General features: G+C 40.5%; 1 protein-coding gene across 10 annotated transcripts; it reads right to left on the bottom strand.

Moving 5' to 3' along the window:
- Positions 1 to 2,255: 2,255 nt before the first annotated feature.
- Positions 2,256 to 20,359, bottom strand: LOC110499411 (RUN and FYVE domain-containing protein 2). Of its 10 annotated transcripts, none has more exons than XM_090213066.1 (20): positions 20,019 to 20,359; positions 18,674 to 18,806; positions 17,644 to 17,840; positions 16,608 to 16,781; positions 16,188 to 16,305; positions 11,753 to 11,854; positions 11,156 to 11,279; positions 10,700 to 10,764; positions 8,883 to 8,948; positions 8,422 to 8,491; positions 8,221 to 8,322; positions 7,977 to 8,093; positions 7,508 to 7,675; positions 7,292 to 7,389; positions 4,974 to 5,093; positions 4,540 to 4,669; positions 4,290 to 4,384; positions 3,937 to 3,985; positions 3,697 to 3,777; positions 2,256 to 3,500 (listed from the first exon to the last, which is right to left on the bottom strand). In XM_090213066.1, the coding sequence occupies exons 3-20, from the start codon at positions 17,783 to 17,785 to the stop codon at positions 3,357 to 3,359; spliced, it is 1,965 nt and encodes a 654-aa protein (XP_090069192.1). In that variant the 5' UTR covers positions 17,786 to 17,840; positions 18,674 to 18,806; positions 20,019 to 20,359; the 3' UTR covers positions 2,256 to 3,356. The 10 variants fall into 10 exon arrangements, 9 of the variants coding, with proteins under 9 accessions (XP_090069192.1, XP_090069193.1, XP_090069194.1 ...); XM_090213067.1 differs by having other exon boundaries at positions 3,697 to 3,805; positions 20,019 to 20,311; XM_090213068.1 differs by lacking the exon at positions 17,644 to 17,840 and having other exon boundaries at positions 3,697 to 3,805.
- Positions 20,360 to 22,558: the final 2,199 nt, after the last annotated feature.

The following is a 22,558-nucleotide window of genomic DNA, read 5'->3' as shown; positions in this document are numbered from 1 at the left end:
ATAGTACATCCATGAATAGCCATAGCATTAATCTCACCATTTCACTCTCACCGTTGCTGTTTTTAAAACGAGAAAGCGACCAAAAATGGGTTCCTTTAGTAATGGAAGGATTTGTATGGAAAGACAAGTTGAAACCAACTTGTTGTTGAAGCCAATGTGTTGTTGTCCTCATAAAAACCGCACGTGGTTTTACCGCAACAAAGTAAGTAGCACAACACCCTTCAATTGAAGCAGCAGGAAACAAACGAAAGTGGCCACATCTCTCACAAAAACAGATCAAAAATGAAATCATGCATCATTATAAGGCAGCAGGAGAACTTGTAAATTGGCTACAATAATTACAAGGACTTTTCAAGTACCAAATTGAGGAAATATTTACATTTTCAAGGTAGGCATATTTCCAGTGGTGTAAAGTACTTAAGTAAAAATACTTTAAAGTACTACTTTTTTTGGGGGGGGGGATATCTGTACTTTACTATGTATATTTTGGACAACTTTTACATCACTACATTTCAACAACAAAAAAAATCATGTACTTTTTACACGTAGCCTACTGTATACATCACATCAAAGTATAGCATTGTACAGAAAAAACTATAAATTGTGTTCGTAAAACCAGGGTCCAGTCTACTCACTAGAGGTCAAAGGAAGTGTTGCTGGTCTTTTGCTGGTCAATGTTCGAGTGCGGGCGGCGGGGGGGGGGGGGGGGGGGGGGTCGTGTCAGAGAAGAGTCCAAAGTGTAAAACTGTACATGTTTAGAGATCACGTAGCCCTCCCTACCTCTCCCTGCCTTAAAGTATTTTCCCCACACATTTGCAAGAGCTGTTTTCACAAATCAGACAAGATGCGTGTATGGCAGGCTCTATTCAGGTGATTGATGTCGTAGAATGGTGCAGTGTGTATTGTGTAATATTTTGATGGAAAATCTACCTTGAATTTACAAGCAGAGTCCACTATAATGACCATATCATACAATACCATGAGAAAGTCATTTCCCCCTCTCAGATTCTCTATTTTTGCATATTTTTTTTATACTGAATGTTATCAGATCTTCAACCAAAACCTAATATTAGATAAAGGGAACCTGAGTTTACAAATAACAAAGTTATGCATCACCCAATGCCCCCGTGTGAATGCCCCCTTACACTCACTAACTGGTTGTGCCACCTTTAGCGGCAATGACTCCAACCAAACGCTTCCTGCAGTTATTGATCGGTCTTTCACATCGTTGTGGAGGAATGTTGGCCAACTCTAGCATGCATTTTTATTTTTATTTTTTTTAAATGGTATTTTAGTAAATACTTTAACACTTATTTTTCTTAAACTGCATTGTTGGTTAAGGGCTAGTAAGCACTTTACTGTAAGGTTGTATTTGGCACATGTGACAAGTCAAATTTGATTTTAACTGCTTTAACTCAGTGACATTTGTGGGTTTTCAAGCATCAACTGCTCGTTTCAAGTCCTGCCATATCTCAACTGATTAGGTCTGGACTTTGACTAGGCCATTCCAAAACTTCAAATTTGTGGCTTTTTAGCCATTTTCATGTAAACTTGCTTGTGTTTTGGATCATTGTCTTGCTGCATGACCCAACTGCGCTTCTGCTCACAGATAGATGGCCTGACATTCTCCTGTAGAATTATCTGATACAGAGCTTAATTCATGGTTCCTTCTATTAAGGCAAGTCATCCAGGCTCCGAGGCAGCAAAGCATCACACTACCATGCTTGCATAATGACCCCATGTCATCCAAAAAGTTAAAACTTTTGAATCATGTCCATAGAACATTCTTCCAAGAGTCTTGATTTTTTAAATTGTACTTTAATTTAACTAGGCAGGTCAGTTAAGAACAAATTCTTATTTTCATTGACGGCCTAGGAACAGTGGGTTAAACTGCCTGTTCCGGGGCAGAATGACAGATTGGTACCTTGTCAGCTCAGGGGTTTGAACTTGCAACCTTCCAGTTACTAGTCCAACGCTCTAACCACTAGGCTACCTTACCGCCCCAAAATGATGATCATCCAGGTGCTTCTTGGCAAACTTAAGTCAACTTTTTGGATGAAATGGGTCCCATTATGTCTGGCGAAAAACAAACACAGTAAGAACCTCATACCAACGGTCAAGCATGGTGGTGGTAGTGTGATGGTTTGGGGATGCATTGCTGCCTCAGGACCTGGACAACTTTGATGCACTGCAAAGTAACTGGCATCTAGTGAACAAGAGAATATATTGAAAACTGATAAGGCACACAGCATATATTTTGATTATGTGAGATGTACCATATCCATTTATTTTTAATGAAAAGTATTCATTCCAGTTTTGGAAAATTAAACATTGAAACACACTGTTTTGCTGATTGAATACAAAACAAAATATACAGCAAGTGTATAATTTGGTACACACAAATGAATGTACAGTACATCTGAAATTATTTGTCACTTTGATACAAGATTTTAAACTTGTATGACAAATATTCAAATAAAATGTGCAGAAAAATAACAAATACTCTGAAATGAAATATTTTTTTCCACTTTATAAAAATAAATACAAGATGGGTATGTTTGCAAACGTAATCATTTGCTACGTTAGGTAGCTACAGTATATTTTTACGATAATAATAGTTATTGTTAAGTTAATAATGAATGAGGCCTACTTAAGTTAATATTGTGTTTTTCAGTCAGTAATCAAAAGTACAACATATACATTTACTGTGCTGTTTCATGTAGTTTCTTCTTCTTCATCACCAAGGCAGCATTGGGAACATTAGTGCTTTTGGTAAACATACTTCTGAAATGTGCCTGCATTCTATTCATGCAGAAACAAATCTGTGAATGGTACTCATTCAGTATTTTGGCTTATTAGAGGCACGTGTGAATTACAACAGGTAAGACCATCCACAATCAAGTGAAATAACACGACTCAACAAAACCAAAATATGATTATGTCCAATGACTCCACGGCTTATCACAACAGGCTCAACCACTGTATTCCTCCGTTCGTAGAGAAACATACTTTGCATCGTCTCTTGATATTCTTACTGCAAATTTAGAACGATATGCTCAGCTGCCCACATGGTTTTAGTCTATTGTGGAGACAGGCAGCCCAATTCTGATCTTCTGCCCAATTATTGGCAAATTATCTGATATGATTGGTCAAAAGTTTAAAAAACATCAAAATTGTGCTGCCTATCTAAACGCAGCCTTAGTGTCATATAAGTGTCACAGATATAACATCTCAAATCTCATGTTACACAAAGGACAACACCTAGGAGAACATGAATGCTTGATACCTGATAACAGTCACACAAACTCAGAGGGGGGGCTAAGTAAAAGCTGTGGATGGGGCTGAAAGGAGGCACCTCATGTGGCATTTGAGGAACAGCGTTGGAGAAGAAGGGCGTGGCACGTATCACAGACCCTCACTGGTTTTGGCGAGGCAGGGAGGGGCAGCTCGTTGTCAGAGCAGGCATTGCAGAAGATCTCCCCACAGTTTCTACAGTGGTGCTAGAGAAATGAGACGCATGGAAAACACAAATCAGCTAACCTAGGCAAGAAGTATACCACAAGGAAAAGATATGCGTTATGGTTTGCATAGTTTTACAATTAGAATGGCAACTATGTCACATCTTTTTGTGTTGCATGCTGGTTAAGCACTGTCCCAATTAATTTCACACAAAAAATTTAATGAGTTTAACCTAACCTTTCTCCGAGAGATGGAGAACTCCTTCTCACACAGTTTACAGATGTTGGCGTCTTTGTCCTTCAGCCAGATCTGTCCCCCCTGGAATATTTGATTGTAAGCTAGGCGACTCGTGGAACAGCATGGGCCAAGGTTAACATGCATGTTAGTAGATCAGTTGTTTTCATAAAAACAAAAAAAATGGTCTGATTGGACTGAACTTTCACTTGAATAACAACGTAGAACTCAAGAGACACTTACCTGAAGAGCTTTATTTGCCTCTTTTATGTCCTCGATTTTAAGTTTTGATCTGTGTTAAGAATAAGAAAAGCCAGGCAACAGTTTACAGAGTTCACGTCTCTCAATTTATCCTAAAAGGAACTTTGCAACAGTATGTGCACTAACTAAGGCCAAGAGGCATATAAAAGGATCATGGATGTGATTATATTCCCTCCTCCACAAACATAAAAGCATGTTGCTCCTTTCCACTCCTTTCTGAAAAGGTACGTTGAGATTGCTCTAACTGATGTGGGTAAGAGGGTGCATTCCTTTTTGAAAGACAGACCGTGTTAAATAAAAACACATAAAATGAGGAGTTTAAAATAGACAAGTACTCGCTAAGTTTGCATCCCAGCTCCTCCAGGGCCTGTTCCTGTTCGTCACATATTCCAGTCAGCTGGCTGTTTTCATCCTGCAGCCTGTGGAACTCCTGGAGAAAAACACGTCAAATACATCAATCCACTGTGTGTAAATATACTCCGTCTCTGTGACACAACGTCAAATGGAAAATATGTTGAACTTGAACATAATACTTTTTAAATGCCACAAGGTCACAAAAAGCCCTACGAGGAAACCCTCACAAACCTTTTTAAGTCCATTTATTTGCTGGGCTTCAGCACTGAGCTGGGCGACGATGTCTCGCTCCCTCTCCAGGTTGTTTTGTAAGGTCTGCTGCCACTCCTTCTCAATCTTTAGGTCTGTCTCCAGCTGCAACCTACAACAGGAACAACATCCCGGATAACTCTATTCAGTCTGTATCGCTGAAGATTGGCGCTAAACATGTAAAAGTAATTTCCAACTGAGTCGACATTTGTAGCGTTTACCATGAAGGCACTCTCCGCTAGCACGGGGACACTGTCTTTAAATTTCACATCACACTGTAACGCTGAATTTCTGCGATACAGAATGAATAGAGCCCCAAATCTTCATTTTGGTACAGAGAAAAACAATATATTTATTATATAGAAGGAACAAGTGCTAAGAGCTGCTGTAAATATACCGTATGGATGTGTTCTTACCTCTGCTTCTCTCTCTGGGCTATCTGCTTTTGGAGGCTGTCGGCTTTGTTGACAAAGTCCTGCTTGAATTTGCGCGTTCCATCTTCTGCGGTCCAGCGGTCCCGATCAACCTCCTGTAATCTGGTGTAATTCAAACCAACTGGGTAAAACTGAGGCTCCAATAACAAGGAAAAAGGGGTGCAGGGGATTGGGATGCAATGGGACAAGCTGGCAAAAGAAAAGGGGGAGGCCAAACATCTACAGGCAGACCATTCTGAAGAGAAGATGGCCAAACATCTACAGGCAGACCATTCTGAAGAGAAGATGGCCAAACATCTACAGGCAGACCATTCTGAAGAGAAGATGGCCAAACATCTACAGGCAGACCATTCTGAAGAGAAGATGGCCAGACGTCTACAGGCAGACCATTCTGAAGAGAAGATGGCCAAACATCTACAGGCAGACCATTCTGAAGAGAAGATGGCCAAACATCTACAGGCAGACCATTCTGAAGAGAAGATGGCCAAACATCTACAGGCAGACCATTCTGAAGAGAAGATGGCCAGACATCTACAGGCAGACCATTCTGAAGAGAAGATGGCCAAACATCTACAGGCAGACCATTCTGAAGAGAAGATGGCCAGACATCTACAGGCAGACCATTCTGAAGAGAAGATGGCCAAACATCTACAGGCAGACCATTCTGAAGAGAAGATGGCCAGACATCTACAGGCAGACCATTCTGAAGAGAAGATGGCCAAACATCTACAGGCAGACCATTCTGAAGAGAAGATGGCCAAACATCTACAGGCAGACCATTCTGAAGAGAAGATGGCCAGACATCTACAGGCAGACCATTCTGAAGAGAAGATGGCCAAACATCTACAGGCAGACCATTCTGAAGAGAAGATGGCCAGACATCTACAGGCAGACCATTCTGAAGAGAAGATGGTCAGACATCTACAGGCAGACCATTCTGAAGAGAAGATGGCCAAACATCTACAGGCAGACCATTCTGAAGAGAAGATGGTCAGACATCTACAGGCAGACCATTCTGAAGAGAAGATGGCCAAACATCTACAGGCAGACCATTCTGAAGAGAAGATGGCCAAACATCTACAGGCAGACCATTCTGAAGAGAAGATGGCCAGACATCTACAGGCAGACCATTCTGAAGAGAAGATGGCCAGACATCTACAGGCAGACCATTCTGAAGAGAAGATGGCCAGACAATGGCAGGACAGTTTGTAACATTTCTATGGACACAATCAGGGAGCTGATTTAACGCTGGCAATACTTTTTAAAGATTCATTCCACGACCACAATTTCAAAACATCTAACTTTATTGTTTCATGTGATAAAAGACAATTATTATACTTTTTATTGGCTATAATGAGTAGAGTATTTGCTCTTACAGACATGTTTGAGTGTATTAGTTATTACAGTGCCACAATAACAGGATGCACTACAAAACTTCCTTTAGTGAAAGAAGCTCGTCTTAACATTAGACTGATTAAAAAAACCAACAAACTTTTTAAGAACAGTCAACCCATTACTTTACGATACTGCATATGAACAAATCCCCTGCCTAGTGTTTGCTGAGAGTTAGTGGTTGTGTTTGAATGCTCAGAAAGAGATGTCTTTAACAAGCTTGTATTGGTGCTCAGTGTCTGCGCTGGCACATTTTACGAATGACATGGCGAGCGTTCGCGTCTGGCTTAGCAAATCTTTATCACTATTGAGACCAAGTAGACAAAACAGGAAGTTGTATCGATGTAGAAATATGTATGAAATTATACGTATGAGGGTAAAAGATCAATGTAGAAATATGTATGAAATTAAACACGAGGGTAAAAAAATGGAAGCAATAAAAGACAAGGAAAAGGAAAAGAGAAATAGGAAGTCAATATCAGGGAACTTCCATTTGACCAAAATAAATAAGAAATTGTTAAGCAAAGTATTCTCATAAAAATATCACAAAGAAGATGGCGGTAAACGAATGGAAGAGAAAGGGAGAAGATGGTCCATGTTGACTGAGACATGACAAAGCTACGGTCACATCACACTACAAGACTACAGCCAAGTCAATGCTCCAAAATGGATTTGTAATAATGGTAAAACATACATTCATGACAATACACCTACATGCAAAAAGAGAAAATACTTTGCATGCCACTGGGCCAGTTTCCTGCACACAGATTAAGCCTAGTCCCAGACTATAAATCTCCATTGAAAGTACTTTTTAGTCCAGGGAAAGGTTTACTCTTGTGTCCAGGAAACCGGGCCTTAAATATTACTGTAAAATCATTTAAGAGGATATTTTAAGTCAACTCCCTTACCTTTGTTCCAGCTGTTTCATGGTTGCTGTGATTTGATTGGTCTTCTCCTCCAAACGAGTGATCATGTCGTTCTTCTGTTTCATGCCGTCATCGGAAGTCTGGTCGACAACACAGCAAAGCCATCAGATCAGTATAGTCACTGGAACATAACCAACATAGCCTACTCTATGCACAAAAGCATCAGCAAAATCCGCCACACAAAAAGTTCCACAGCACCTGCATTTTTGAGTACATTTCCACGTTGATGGCCTTGACTTCGTCCAGCTGGTGGCGGAGGCCGATCAGTGTGTCCTGCTTTTCGTGGATGTCCTTCTCCAACAGTTTCATGGCCAGATCCATTTCCTGCTTCATGCTCACCTGCACCACCAACTCATTCTCCACATCCTACAGCGGGGGACAAGGAGAACAGCTGTCCGTCACCCCAAATCCTGCTCAACTGTAAAGCACTGACCTTTCTCACACAGACCATACTACTGAATGCTCATTACAACCAAAGATGACCATTTCAGAATTCTGCATTGGCTTATGTTGGCAATGTTTCCTCTATTGTAAAGGTGAGAGTCTCCCCTTCCTACATTAGCTGCTTCCTCTGCCTAGAAAAAAAACATTGGCTTCAATGGGTTTCAACTGAAAATGTGCCCCATATAGAAAAATTATCAAGAGGAAATGCTGGATGACGACAGACTTGGCGTAGTTGACACTCCTCCCTGAGCTGCCTCCTGGCCTCGTTGTACATCTCGTCCAGGCCCTGCCTCGACTTCTTGTAGGTGTCCAGCTCCACGTCCACGTCCACCTGGGTCACCTGACAGACAGTGACACAGATGACACAGACAACAGACAATTCCTAATACCACAATCACTACAAATGAGGAACAGGGTTCTACAGTTGACTGACACGGAGAGAGAACAGGACATTGTAAAAGGCAAACCTCAAGTTGCTGCTGAGCTTTCATGAGAATAATAGTGTTCTCATTTCTAAGCTGATGATTCTCCTCTTGTAGTTTGATTATGTTGTTTTTTGCAATCGCCAGCTACAATGAAAAGAAGGTCAAATGAATACCAAATCAGATGTATAAAATGGTAAATGATTCGGAATGTTAGTACTGTACTAATGAGAGACTTTGCCATACCTCCTCAATGAGTTTAGAGTTTGATTTCTCCAAGTTATCGACCCTCCCTTGTAAGCCGTGTACTGAAGAACTGTGCCAAAGATACAAGTGCTAATTTAGTGCCATTTCATATTTAGTCTCTCCCAACAGGTGTTTGAAGAAGCACACTGCTTCAAGCATCGCATGTTTAAAACAGACTTAAAAAAAGGTCCTCACAAAACACAAGTACTTTCATTGTCTTTTAGAATGACATTTCCTGCAGTTGAACTAGTGATCTTGAGTTCTTTAGAGGTTGAGCAACGAGTGTAAGACTATAGAAGAGAAGAGACACTTTTATTTGCGTAGCCAGTGCCAACAACTTGGTCTAAATAAGAGCTTCCTCAGCAAAAAAAAACACAGTTGAGCGTTAATATCAAACACACACAAACAAAAACAATCACAATGATACAGTATGGTAAAGAAAAAAATATGAAAATACTTACTTAAGCTGCCTGTTTAATTCTTCAACGTAGTTCTTCTGGTCCAGGATGGCTGCTATTTGACCATTTCTATTGGGAAAACAAATCATGGAAGATAAATCAGAAGAGAGAACATTTATGTTTGAAACTGTTAAGCATTTTGATATACAGTTGAAGTCGGAAGTTTAGATACACACCTTAGCCAAGTACATTTAAACTGAGTTTTTCACAATTCCTGACACTTAATCGTAGTAAAAATTCCCTATCTTAGGTCAGTTAGGATCACCACTTTATTTTAAGAATGTGAAATGTCAGAATAATAGTAGAGAGAACGATTTATTTCAGCTTTTATTTCTTTCATCATTTGGTAGCATTGCCTTTAAAATTGTTTAACTTGGATCAAACATTTCAGGTAGCCTTCCACAAGCTTCCCACAATAAGTTGGGTGAATTTTGGCCCATTCCTCCTGACAGAGCTGGTGTAACTGAGTCAGGTTTGTAAGGCCTCTTTGCTCGCAAACGCTTTTTCAGTTCTGCCCACAAATTTTCTATGTGATTGAGGTCAGGTGATGGCCACTCCCATACCTTGATTTTGTTGTCCTTAACAATTTTGCAACAACTTTGGAAGAATGCTTGGGGTCATTGTCCATTTGGACGACCCATTTGTGACCAAGCTTTAACTTACTGACTGATGTCTTGAAATGTTGTTTCAATATATCCACATAATTTTCCTCCCTCATGACGCCATCTATTTTGTGAAGTGCATCAGTCCCTCCTGCAGCAAAGCACCCCCACAACATGATGCTGCCACCCCCGTGCTTCCCGGTTGGGATGGTATTCTTCGGCTTGCAAGCCTCCTCTTTTTCCTCCAAAGGTAACGATGGTCATTATGGCCAAACTGTTCCATTTTTGTTTCATCAGACCAGAGGACACTTCTCCAAAAAGTACAATCTTTGTGCCCATGTGCAGTTGCAAACCGTAGTCTGGCTTTTTTTTGGCGGTTTTGGAGCAGTGGCTCCTTCCTTGCTGAGCGGCCTTCAGGTTATGTCGATATAGGACTCGTTTTACTGTGGATATAGATACTTTTTTTTACCAGTTTCCTCCAGCATCTTCACAAGGTCCTTTGCTGTTGTTCTGGGATTGATTTTCACTTTTCGCACCAAAATACATTAATCTATAGGAGACAGAACACATCTCCTACCTGAGCGGTATGACAGCTGCGTGGTCCCATGGTGTTTATACTTGCGTACCATTGTTTGTACAGATGAACGTGGTACCTTCAGGCGTTTGGAAATTGCTCCCAAGGATGAACCAGACTTGTTGAAGTCCACAATTTGTTTTCTGACGTCTTGGCTGATTTCTTTTGATTTTCCCATGATGTCAAGCAGTGGCACTGGGTTTGAAGGTAGGCCTTGAAATACATCCACAGATACACCTCCAATTGACTCAAATTTTGTCAATTAGCCGATCAGAAGCTTCTAAAGCCATGACATCATTTTTCAAGCTGTTTAAAGGCACAGTCAACTTAGTGTATGTAAACTTCTAACCCACTGGAATTGTGAATTATGTGAAATAATCTGTCTGTAAACAATTGTTGGAAAAATTACTTGTGTCATGCACAAAGTAGATGTCCTAACCGACTTGCCAAAACTATAGTTTGTTAACAGAAATTTGTGAAATGGTTGAAAAACAAGTTTTAATGACTCCAACCTAAGTGTATGTAAACTTCCAACTTCAACTGTACTTTTATCTTTCTCAGCGTATCCAAGACAATGTGTAGTAGTAGATATATTTTTATGGATATATTCCACCTCGTTAAAGTAATAAGAGTATCTACTTTACCTTTCTTCACTTCTGTAGTCATCAATGTCATTTTTCAAGTACATGGAGAAGTCAATGACCCCAACCTAAGAAATGTAAAATGTCACACAGCCAGTATGTTGAACATTTCTGCATAGACTTTGACCACTATATTCCGTCTCAAATTGGTCTGAGACAACTGGAGTGTAAACATCTGCTGCTACAATCTGAATAGACTAGAAGCACAGCTGAACAGTTTAGATTATACTAATTTGTTTGGGCGTTGTCAGTTATAGATACTAGTTTGATTAGATTGTTGGGATGCGACGAGTGCTCTCCATGAGGTGAAAGGAACGCAGATCCTGCGTCCGCGGGTAGGACCCTGAATAACATTGAGGTGTCCTCTCACTAGCCTATTTTAAAGGCTGTCATGGGGAATTTTAGAACAATGACTGAAGTGTGTGTGTGTGTGTGTGTGTGTGGGGGGGGGTGACTCACCTGTGTATCCAAGTCTTCTCCCTTGACACAAAGGTTGGCATCGATCACATTGAGTCCCACCAGCAGGCCAACGATGACAGCACCCTCCTCCTCTACCATCACAGCAGAATTCTCATAGAAATCACTGTGGGTGCAAAACGCCATATTTCACATCAAATCATCATCACATACAATGTTTACAAATTAATAACTAAAATAAGTTCACCCCCTTTGTTTAAGCAAGCACGGTCAAGTTAATAATGTTGCTGTGGATATTTTTTCCACTTTGACAGTGTTTTGTGTAGATCATTGACCATATTTTAAAAATGAAGTTTCACTTTTGTAACAATAAAATGTGAAGCTTCAAGGGGGGTGTGAATACTCATGATAGGCACTGTATATACCATCACTGCTTATTCTAACAGTTTTCTTATAGAAAATAACTGACACCACTTCCACCCATCTGAAGGTATTAGCGTCTCGTCTGCTGAGAAGCAGATGGTGAACCACTACTGAGGAGGCTCTCTGTCTGCCGGCCCAAGGACTTGAATGGAGATGAAGATGTGTGTGAGAAAAACCAGTGTGTGAGTGAGTTGAGACTGGGTGTCCTTCCAGTACCTTAGCAGGTCCTTTCTGGTGATCAGAAGGCGGAGGTAATCAGCCAGCCTCTTCTGCATCAGGGCTAGACGCAGCCAGGCCCGAGCTCTGCCCAGCGGAGTCCTACAATAACAGAACAAAAACTATAGCCAAACACTGTGTACTGTATGTGTTGACATTAGATGTGGCGTGCATGATTTATGATCGACATGCAAGTTGTTTTCATGTTTAACAGCCCGGCTGAGTCATCATCTTTATAGCACACGGAGGAAAATGTGTATGCTTGCTTTCCTAGGTTATAGAACATACAGTGCAAAGTATTCAGACCCCTTCCCCTTTTCTCATTTTGTTAAGTTACAGCCTTATTCTAAAATGGATTATTGAATAATTTTTCCCCCTCATCGAATAATGTTGTTTACTCCATGTGTAACTCTGTGTTGTTGTCTGTTCACACTGCTATGCTTTATCTTGGCCAGGTCGCAGTTGTAAATGAGAACTTGTTCTCAACTTGCCTACCTGGTTAAATAAAGGTGTTCTCAACTGGCCTACCTGGTTAAATAAAGGTGAAATATATATTTTTTTTAAATGACAAAGATTTTTTTTTTTTATAATTTTTTTGTTGTTGAAATTTTAGCAAAAAAAGTAAGTCTTCTGACCCTTCGCTATGAGATTCGAAATTGAGCTCAGGTGCATTCTGTTTCCATTGATCATCCTTAAGCTGTTTCTACAACTTGATTGGAGCCCACCTGTGTTATATATTCAATTGATTGGACATAGGGCTGTGGTGATTAAAACACTTAGTCAGCTGGAGATTGTCAAGCAAATAACTGTCAGTCTCACGGTAATTGACTGTTAATTAGCATAAACACATTTAGCATCTCCTGGCTTCCACAAACAGCCTACAAGCCACTGATGCTGACCTTTGGAACATCTACATTTTTAAAAAGTCTAATAAATCCATGTAATATAGTCTACACCACCACAAGAAATCCATTATTTATTTTAGACAGGTCTAAAGAAGCATGAAATGAAGAAAATGTAGTCTATTTCAGAAGAACAGAATAGCATACTCTGAGTTGTCCTTATGTTAGGTCCTGATCTGGCTATGCCATATGGCTGTGGGCTACACTAGTTCATTTAGCAGACAAGATTTGCTTAGAATTCTGTGGCATTATTTTATAGTATGAAGAATAAAATGGAACAAATATGTTTTCTACAAACTATTTGAGGGAGTGCGCAATTCTTTGTTGAGCCGTTAACAAAGAAATAGGTACTCCTATATGCTTAAATTTAGAGTTATTAATATAACTTTAGTTGTTCTACAAACATGGGGCTATATGTTTTGATTTGTAATACATTGTAAGGCTGCATGATGTGACTAATGATGATTTGAAAAAAGTCACTTGAAAAGGCATGAGCTCTGCTTTGTTTTTTTTGCGCAGGCTGTACACACTTCATCAGTCTCTCATTCACAATTTGACAAGCACTTGATAATGTCTTTCAAGTGAAGACAGACACATCCGGGACGCAACCGCGTGAGTCCTTATCCAAATCTGAGGTGCATATTGAAGATATTGCAAGAACTGTCCACATCTAGTTTTAGGCCTAACGAGCAGCAAAAGCACTAGCCTTTGTCAATCTACTATCCCCCATAGTACAAAAGTCGACCTATTCTATTCTGTGCGAGAAATAAATATTCCAAACATAGTCTGTGACAGTTGTGGGATGAGAGAGATCCCAAATTAACACAACCACTAGCAATAAAAAAAAAAACGTGTTTTATGCAATGAGGCTGACGCAACAGATCAGAACGTTTAGCTTAAAATGTTGATAAACTATCAGTCTATTTCTTCACATTATAAGCGCAGCGATGTGCACACGGCAGTAGGCTATAAGAGCAGATGTTGTTCTATTAACGGGAAAACACCATTATCAAAATGAACACAAATGTGATTATGCATGTAATGCTTTTATTATTAATGTGCATTTTTAAGGTGAAAGTTATCTTCCCAGACCTTGAAACTCACACGCTGCATACCAGTTAGACTCTACACCTGTTGTAAAGCAGATTAATGTGCTTCATTTTAAAGAAGTTATTTGGCCACTTTAGTTGTGATTACAACCCTTATCAAAACATATTGGCCTATGGGCTATGCTACATGAGGTGTGCGACTATGATTTGAAAAAGTAGAAGGGGGAAAAAATGCACTTTTGCCTTAAGCTGGGCATCATTCACAAGTGATAGGCTAATATTGTCACCGATCACACTATTTCTTGATTTAATCTTGTCTTTACATATACTAAATAATATATGTGTGAAATTAGTTTTGATTTAGAATGGACCATTATCATGCACCTGTCTCGAAGCAGGGGCAGGGGGGAAAAATACATGTAATCTCTGCACTTAAATAGCAAATGGAGGATGCTTTTCCTGTGGTTCATTTTCATGCCAGCTAGGTAGTCTATACTCCTGTTGTAAAGAGAAGCAATGTGATTAATATTTGCTTAATATTAGGAAAGTTGAGAAATAAATATAGTAGGCCTAGCCTATAGAAAACTGATGGGATCCTCCTCTTTTTAATAGAGGCCATCACTCGGTTCTCACACAATTGCATAGCCTATAGAATTGTTGCGCAACACGAGCTTATGGGCTCTCATGAAGTGTTTGATTAGATTTTAGATTACATTTGCATTGATGTCAGAGTGATTAGAGGGACAATAGAGTGCTGAGTACCAGGCAGTTAGTAAGTTTGGTAGGCTACTAATGACCATCAGCAGCATCAGAGCTTGGAGAAGTCTAATTACCGTGACTAAACGATCACATAGAATTTGACTAACTTCAGAACTTGTGGTAATGGTGGTAAATACGGTCACCGCAGCCCTAATTTCACATGATTTGGAAAGACACACACCTGTCTATATAAAAGGTCCCATAGTTGACAGTGCATGTCAGAGCAAAAACCAAGTCATGAGGTCGAAGGAATTGTCCGCAGAGCTCCGAGACAGGATTGATACAGGGAAGGGTACCAAAAAATGTCTGCAGCATTAAACACAGTGGCCTCCATCATTCCAGCTCTTCCTAGAGCTGGCCACACGGCCAAACTGAGCAATCGGGGCGAAGGGCCGTGGTCAGGGAGGTGACCAAGAACCGGATGGTCACTGTCAGAGCTCCAGAGTTCCTCTGTGGAAATGGTGGGCAACCATCTTTGCAGCACTCCACCAATCAGGCCTTTATGGTCAAGTGGCCAGAGATCTGGAGTGGCCCAACCAGAGCCTGGACTTGAACCCGATCGAACATCCCTGGAGAGACCTGAAAATAGCTGTGCAGTGACCTGCACATCCAACCTGACAGAGCTTGAGAGAATCTGCAGAGAAGAATGGAAGAAACTCCTCAAATACAGGTGTGCCAAGTTTGTAGCGTCATACCCAAGAATAATCGCAGCCAAAGGTGCTTCAACGAAGTACTGAGTAAAGGGCCTGAATACTTGTGTAAATGTCATATTGCATTATTATTGTTGCTTTTTAATTAGCAAAAAAAATTAAAAACCTGTTTTTGCTTTGTCATTGCTGTGTGTAGACTGATGAGGGGGGGAAAAAAAAATCACATTTAATCAATTTTAGAAACTGGCTGTAACGTAACACAATGTGGAAAAAGTCAAGGGGTCTGAATACTTTCTGAACGCACTGTATGTCTTAACCTTTCTATATGGGGTTCCCTTTATAATCTGGGCTGAAATTATGCTTCACCAGAGTTTCAGTCTTAATGAAAAACACGAAGCGAAAGTACAAAAATACATTGAGGCACTTCCTTTTTCTGGCTCAAGTTTCTCTTTAGCATATCAGTGCACACAGTGACCCAATTAGGCCTAGTGCTTTTAAACTAGTAGTATACGTTCTGTTGCAGTGAACCGTAGTGGTCATTAGGGCCTACAAATGTAAACAAAACCAACGTGAACACAAAGCACAAAGTTCAGAAAATCTACATTTCTGAGAAGAAAAGACACTGTTCTTCTGGTGAGCTCAAATGTGTCAACCCCTTAGTTAACTGAAAAACATGACAAACGAAAGCCAACATGTTTGGGCATGGTGTCAGCCTGTTTCAGGGCGTAAAGATGAAGGCTGACACCATGCCCAAATGCATTGGCCTGTTTGTCTTGTTCTTAACTATTTCTAACTAAATGCCACGAAAATAAAGGCTCGATTCAACCCTTATCGCTGAAGAGCAGCTTTACAGCGTGATTGACATTTAAAGCCAATGCTCCCTCATTAGTGGAGACTGCATTCAAGGTAAATGCTGCATGTCGACTTAATCCGTAATTACCTTAAAACTTCAGGCGTGCTACATCGTTGAGCTTCGGCGATACGGATTGAATCAAGCCCTAATTAAGAAGTTAATCTCTCCATTTTTCTACATAGAAATGTCAGCTACAGTCATCTCTCTCTTCTGGTACCATACTTTAGTCCTGGTAGGTCCCTGACGCTGGCTGCGATCTCTCCTGCCTCGGGACACAACTTCTCCACCATCTCCAGAGGACCCCACAGAGACTTGTTGTATCCAAGAAATGACTTCTTCACTGTGGGTGCAAGAATAAACATTGAGCCTTATCTCATGGGTAATGTTACACAACACAGTCGAGAAAGTATGTTGTTGCATCTTTTAACAATCAAGAAAATAATGGGAAAGGGGAGATTACAGCACATTTATATATTCCGGCACGTCCTGCCAACAGCGGGCCTTGAGGATGATACAGTATGTGTTGATTAATGAACATAACAAATCATTATGTCATAAAAATGTGTCCATGAGCTGATCGCGTCAACATTATGAATGGGATTCAACTAGTTCTGCACCATGGTAACGATGATAAGTGAATACCTCTGAGACCATGTTTGAGGCAGTGCTCCATGACAACGAAGAACTGCTGGAGTGGAGGGTAGTCGGAGTCCAGGGTGCGTCCAAAACTGAGGGCCGACTCGATCAGGCCTTTGATGCTGAGCTTGGCCATGTTCAGCAGGTTGGCTCTCTCCATCGCCATAGGGTCCCGCAGAGCTGGACGGGGGAAGGAAACAGACCCACATTTGGGAGTGGTCAATTCAAACACTACCTATAGTATGTCAACAAAAGAGTCATGCCATTATGTTTTGCATAGTGGTGCACACAAACATACAGCACGTTGACATCTGTAATGCCTATCTACATTATGTCAATAAACAGTCATCAATTCATCATCTCACATTTCCATGTCATAGTTCTCTGCAATATGTGTTGTACAGACATGACACCGTATGTAGGCATGTTATTGGGTTTCATCCTGGCTAATAAATAACCTTTTCTGATCAACTAAATTTGTGATGTGTGTTTCATTACTATTTCTGATCGAACCAGAAGAAAACATTGATCAGAAACAGTTTTGCACTGGCCTTTAGCTGTAAATATGCAACTGACACATGGGACAAATGATGCCACCTATCTTGTTGCTATTCTGCTTCAGATCAGAGTCGTCAGTAGGTGAGAGATCTATTAATGTGCGTTACAGGCCTATTCCCACTCCACAAGGGATGCAACTGGTCTGAATCACCCAAAGTAACTGCAGCAAGCATCGCATCTGGATCACGATATGAGCTCGGGGTGTGGTTCTAACTAGCTATTGGTTAATCACACAACATAAGGTTATCACCATTTGACAGTGAATGAGTTGAATTGATAAGAGAATAATTCCAAACAGATTCTTCCGCCGATGCGTAAACTCACGCAGAAAAATAGATGCATGTCGCACAATCAACAATGACCGACACATATGCATTTGATACTGTAGCAACATGTCTGGAGCAGGAACGGGATGACATGACAGCTGTGTTGATCTATGCAAAATCAAACAACAAAACAAGATGAGCACATAAATCCAAATTACCTTGGGCACTCCATTCGTTTACAAAAGATGTGGGTTCCGCTACCTTCGCCAAAACATGACTGCTGCTTCCTGAAAAGGTCTCTGATGCTTTCCTGGCTAGTGCAAATATGGGTGCCTGCCATCTCCCGTCCCCGGCTCTCATGGTCGTGGACGTGGTGGTGCTAGCTTTTTCACCGGTCGATTTTTCTTCCTGAAACCTAAGGATTCCGAATACTTGAGACTTCTCTTTGTTGCTCTCTGCTTCAGCTAATGCAAGGTCGTGCTCTGCAGGTGTCGCCATCGTCGAAATATCATACGGACAATTCACCTGGCGACCATTGTTGCAGAAATGTCTGGGATAGCATTGCTAAACCATCCAATCCCAACACTATAATGCCTATCACATTTCGTCTACATTCTAAGTGTGAACGCCGCTTTCACAGTCATCAATGACAAATGACTATCCCTTATTCGCCGCAGAGTGTAAAGATCCTATGAAGCCGAATCCCTCAGGTCCGTATGGGAGGCGTCAAAAACGCACACAATGCACTACGTAATGGCGTGAGATACTTGGGATTCTGCTACCCTCTACCGCGGGCTGGAAGAAATCAAGTTATTTCTGCATACAATTTGGAGTACTGTATAATATAATGATATGGTATCAATTATTTAAATGGAGTAAAATAAAATATGATTTAAGTAATTAAATATTAATAAAACAATTAGTATACTTGCCTAGCTCTATACAGTGTTTAGAGAAAATAGAAGTGTTGATCAGACGTTAATATTTCTTGTCATTAAAAGTTCACAGAAAATAATAATCTTACTTAGTAATGAATGAAAAATGGTCACTAGATAAACTTGATGCATGTCCCTCCAAAGTTAATAAATGATCTGAAATTGATAGTTTTCATAATTCAATGGAGCATTTCAGTAGGATTCCAGTTTTTCCATGTCTGTGTCTGTAATACTCAGTTTAAAAAATAGTGTTGTGGCCAATTGTACCACAATATGATTGAGAAGAAATTGTAAGCTATCTGATCTTGTTTACCTTGACTGTATGCAAGTCGCTCCATGCTCTCGGTATGAGTGATGCCCCAGCGATGTAAACTCTGAGGAGAATACATGGTGAAGATCACTTCAACCCAAGATGGTCCGGGGACCTGGACAAACAACTATTTAGTCTACAGTAAGAGAGGAGAGAAGTCGAAGTGTTACACAAATACAGGGATGCCAACAACAGCCTTAGAAAAAACATCACACACATTCTCCCCATGAGAGAATAATAACTGTGAAATGTAAATTATAATTCATGCAAAACCAAAATCACGTAATTGAAGGGGAAATAACTGATTTATGTGCCCGAGGGCCAACTGAGTGCCCACACAGTGTCAGTTGGTCACAAACCAACATAAAACAGGAATATTCTGACGCAGTATAATGTGCACTTTATTGTCCTTAGTTTTGAATCTGGACCATAACACAGCATGTCATGAACTCATGGAGAGAGATAAACAAAATGATAAACAATGTAATAAATCTGAGCAATATGATTATAAATATGTTGGTCTTGGATCCATTAACTAAATAAGTTGAACATTGTTCCGTGGAACCATACAGATTCTATTAACTTGCCTATTCCATTTCCTGATTCTACAGTCGGAACAGCCTTCTTATATTTTCAGAAGCAAGCAGGAACCAGGACTGTGGAGTCCATTGTCTCCACTGACAGTGTCAGTAACGTTTCTGCTGTTTTCCTGCTGATTTGCCAGTCAGTGCTGCACTATCATATGACTCTGATTTCCTGCGGCACCCTCCCTTTCTACCAGTTACACGTGGACTGAGATATGTCCTCTACACTCTGTAACATCCTCCCTGAGATATATATTCTATACTGTAACATCCTCCCTGAGATATATAATCTACATTACAACATCCTCCCTGAGATATATATATATATATTCTATACTGTAACATTCTCCCTTAGATATACTGTAACATCCTCCCATAGATATATATTCTATACTGTAACATCCTCCCTGAGATATACTGTATATTCTATACTGTAACATCCTCCCAGAGATATATATTCTATACTGTAACATCCTCCCTGAGATATACTGTATATTCTACACTGTAACATCCTCCCTGATATATATATTCTATACTGTAACATCCTCCCTGAGATATATATTCTGTACTGTAACATCCTCCCTGAGATATATATTCTATACTGTAACATCCTCCCTGAGATATGTACTCTACACTGTAACATCCTCCCTCTGTGTTCTCTTGTAGAATGTTCCCTGCACATAAACAAATTAACATTATACACTAGTACTAAATGAACCGCTGGACTGTCTGTCTGGACTCTGATGAAAATAGTGCTGACTTACCTCAGGCAGAGCAACAATAGCAGCAGCACACTGCTTGGCTTGTTTCAGATGGGCTCAGACTGACTCAGTAACTCCAGATCTTGCCTGGCTGGGTTGGGGTCTGTTGGGTGTGCTGCATTGGGCCTTGGTACTGAGGGAGCCTCATCCCTCTGCAGTCAGTCACAGGCAGAGAAGAGGGAATGTCGCCCAGTGGAACAACTCGGAGCACATAGTACACATACGGGCAGCAGATGAGAGGGGTCGACGAGGGCGGAGGAGGAGTCTCCTGTTTGAGGAGGGGCAGGAATGGTTCTGCTGATGGGGAGGAACAAGCCTACAAAGGCCGGCCAATCCCTGGCCTCCTGTAGTAAATGGAATGCAAAGACATTCAGGAAGTGGTTTAAGTGAGTGACACCAAAGATGGTGGAAGAATTAAGATGTCCCACTCAGGCCGTTTACCATTAAAAAAGGTCAGTTCTCGTCTGCCTAACGGGGTGGCTGTATATGAAGCAGAAAACATTTGGGAGTAGGATGTCTCGCTTCCTCTTCCGTCTCTGGTGACACCTCTGTTTGTATGAATGCATTACTAGCAAAATGCACGGAATACATAGATTAAGATATATCAAGATGATCTCATCACCCAAGATGTATTTCAGTGATAATTCACAGTGACAAAAATGTATCAAATATTAATGTGGATATTACTTTCAAGTGACCATTCATTATTTAGTAATTAGTGATATATTTGTATTATTTAGAATGACATACAACATAACAAACTGCTGTTTTATGTTTAAATTTTTATTTTATTTTTTATTTTTATTTCACCTTTATTTAACCAGGTAGGCTAGTTGAGAACAAGTTCTCATTTACAACTGCGACCTGGCCAAAAATGGTAATCCAACTGTCCGATCAGTAAAGCTGTAATGTTTCATTGTCAGTCTTCTCGGGTAATCCAGAACTAAAATCTCACGTCATCAGTCAAATGTGTAGTCTGTCCACGAGAGATACAATTTTCTCATATGATGTTCTATATTCTACCCAGAAGATGGCAGTATCTCCCAAGGCAAGAGTCGTGGTACCAGCTCCCTCCATTAGATTGAGAATCTGTTCAATTTGGATGAATACAAGGAATGGACAGATCGTATTGTAAATGTTGACCATGCAGTCAAACAGGAATGGTGGAAAGAAAACACAATTATTTGTGGTTCCTATTCAAAGAAGGCTGCCAGGCACCAACATGATGTCACTCATTCCAACCTTTGTTCCATTCATAAACCACAGTGTTTGAAAAATGTATTTCGTTTTAGTGCCTCAAGTAACTATTATTCTGTATATTTGATCATCAACATCACACTAGTAGCCGTTTGGCCAGGGTGGTGGCTGGTGGGGAATTGATATAAAGACTTTCCATACTTGAGTGATCAATAAAACCCTGTGTGTCGTGACAGTTACCTGTCAACAAGTCAATAAAGGCTACGGAGCCGGTCAGCAGCAGGTCATTACCAGGAAGACAGGGAGCCTCCCTCTGAGGAGAAAGATAAAGTAAATCACTATGATCAGGATGGAGGAGTTAGCAAAACCGATTGAGAATCTCCCCATGATCAGGACGGAGGAGTTAGCAAAACCGATTGAGAATCTCCCCATGATCAGGACGGAGGAGTTAGCAAAACCGATTGAGAATCTCCCCATGATCAGGATGGAGGAGTTAGCAAAACCGATTGAGAATCTCCCCATGATCAGGACGGAGGAGTCAGCAAAACCGATTGAGAATCTCCCCATGATCAGGGCAGGAAATCAGGTAACTGACACAACACACAGGGCTCTTTATTGGTTGAAAAGTCTCTGAACTGTATAATAAGAAAAATGAGAGCAATTCAGAGACATTTCAACCGTTGCCATGGAAGAGCCCAGAAGCCTGGTCATTGGGATGAGGTACTGTATATAAGCCACTGCTAATAGTACTAATACATAATTCATGAACAAAGTATTCATATTTTTGATGCAAAATAAACAAATTGCTCAAAGCCTTTCTGAAGAAATACCATTGATGGTCATATATGGTATTGTTATTATAGGCTTGAGGGCAACTCACACAAAAGTATGCCATTGTTGAGCCCCAGTGGGAGGATATTTAGTAGTATTTCAGCACACACCAAGACATATGAGGAGAAAGATCATCTTTAACTACCTGTTTGAGTATTTCAACGTAACCTACGGTCTCTTATTTTATAGCTACATACCTACAGGCTCTTTATACCTACAGGCTCTATCTTTACCTTGGCCACAAATGCACTGTCGCAGAAAATGAATGGAGAGGGCAATTCCAGTAATCTATTAGCACCAAAAAGGCCTCTGAGTGGTATTCTATTGGAAAATTGGAAAATCAAGGAATCTTCTAGCAAACATCTGTTCTGCCGGCCAGTCAGTGTACTGAACAGTATATACTGACCAATCAATATACTGTACTATATAAGCATGGGATGTCTCCCTATAGACACAGTCAACTGTGTGCAACGCTTAGGGTGTGAACAAAGAGTTTTAAAAAAAGCTCAAGTCAG

This window comes from Oncorhynchus mykiss, chromosome 20 (genome assembly GCF_057628025.1).
Source record: "Oncorhynchus mykiss isolate SJ-2025 chromosome 20, ASM5762802v1, whole genome shotgun sequence".
Lineage (NCBI taxonomy): Eukaryota > Metazoa > Chordata > Actinopteri > Salmoniformes > Salmonidae > Oncorhynchus > Oncorhynchus mykiss.
Note: the sequence above shows the minus strand (reverse complement) of the source record. Positions and strands in the feature narration are given on the sequence as shown.

Coding starts and splice junctions, on each gene's coding strand:
- LOC110499411 (XM_036956258.2), bottom strand. CDS start 17,923: ATGGCGACACCTGCAGAGCACGACCTTGCATTAGCTGAAGCAGAGAGC. Junction 8,949..10,699: donor GACTACAGAAGTGAAGAAAG/GTAAAGTAGATA, acceptor TTTTCCCAATAG/AAATGGTCAAATAGCAGCCA. Junction 4,385..4,539: donor AAATAAATGGACTTAAAAAG/GTTTGTGAGGGT, acceptor GTTTTTCTCCAG/GAGTTCCACAGGCTGCAGGA.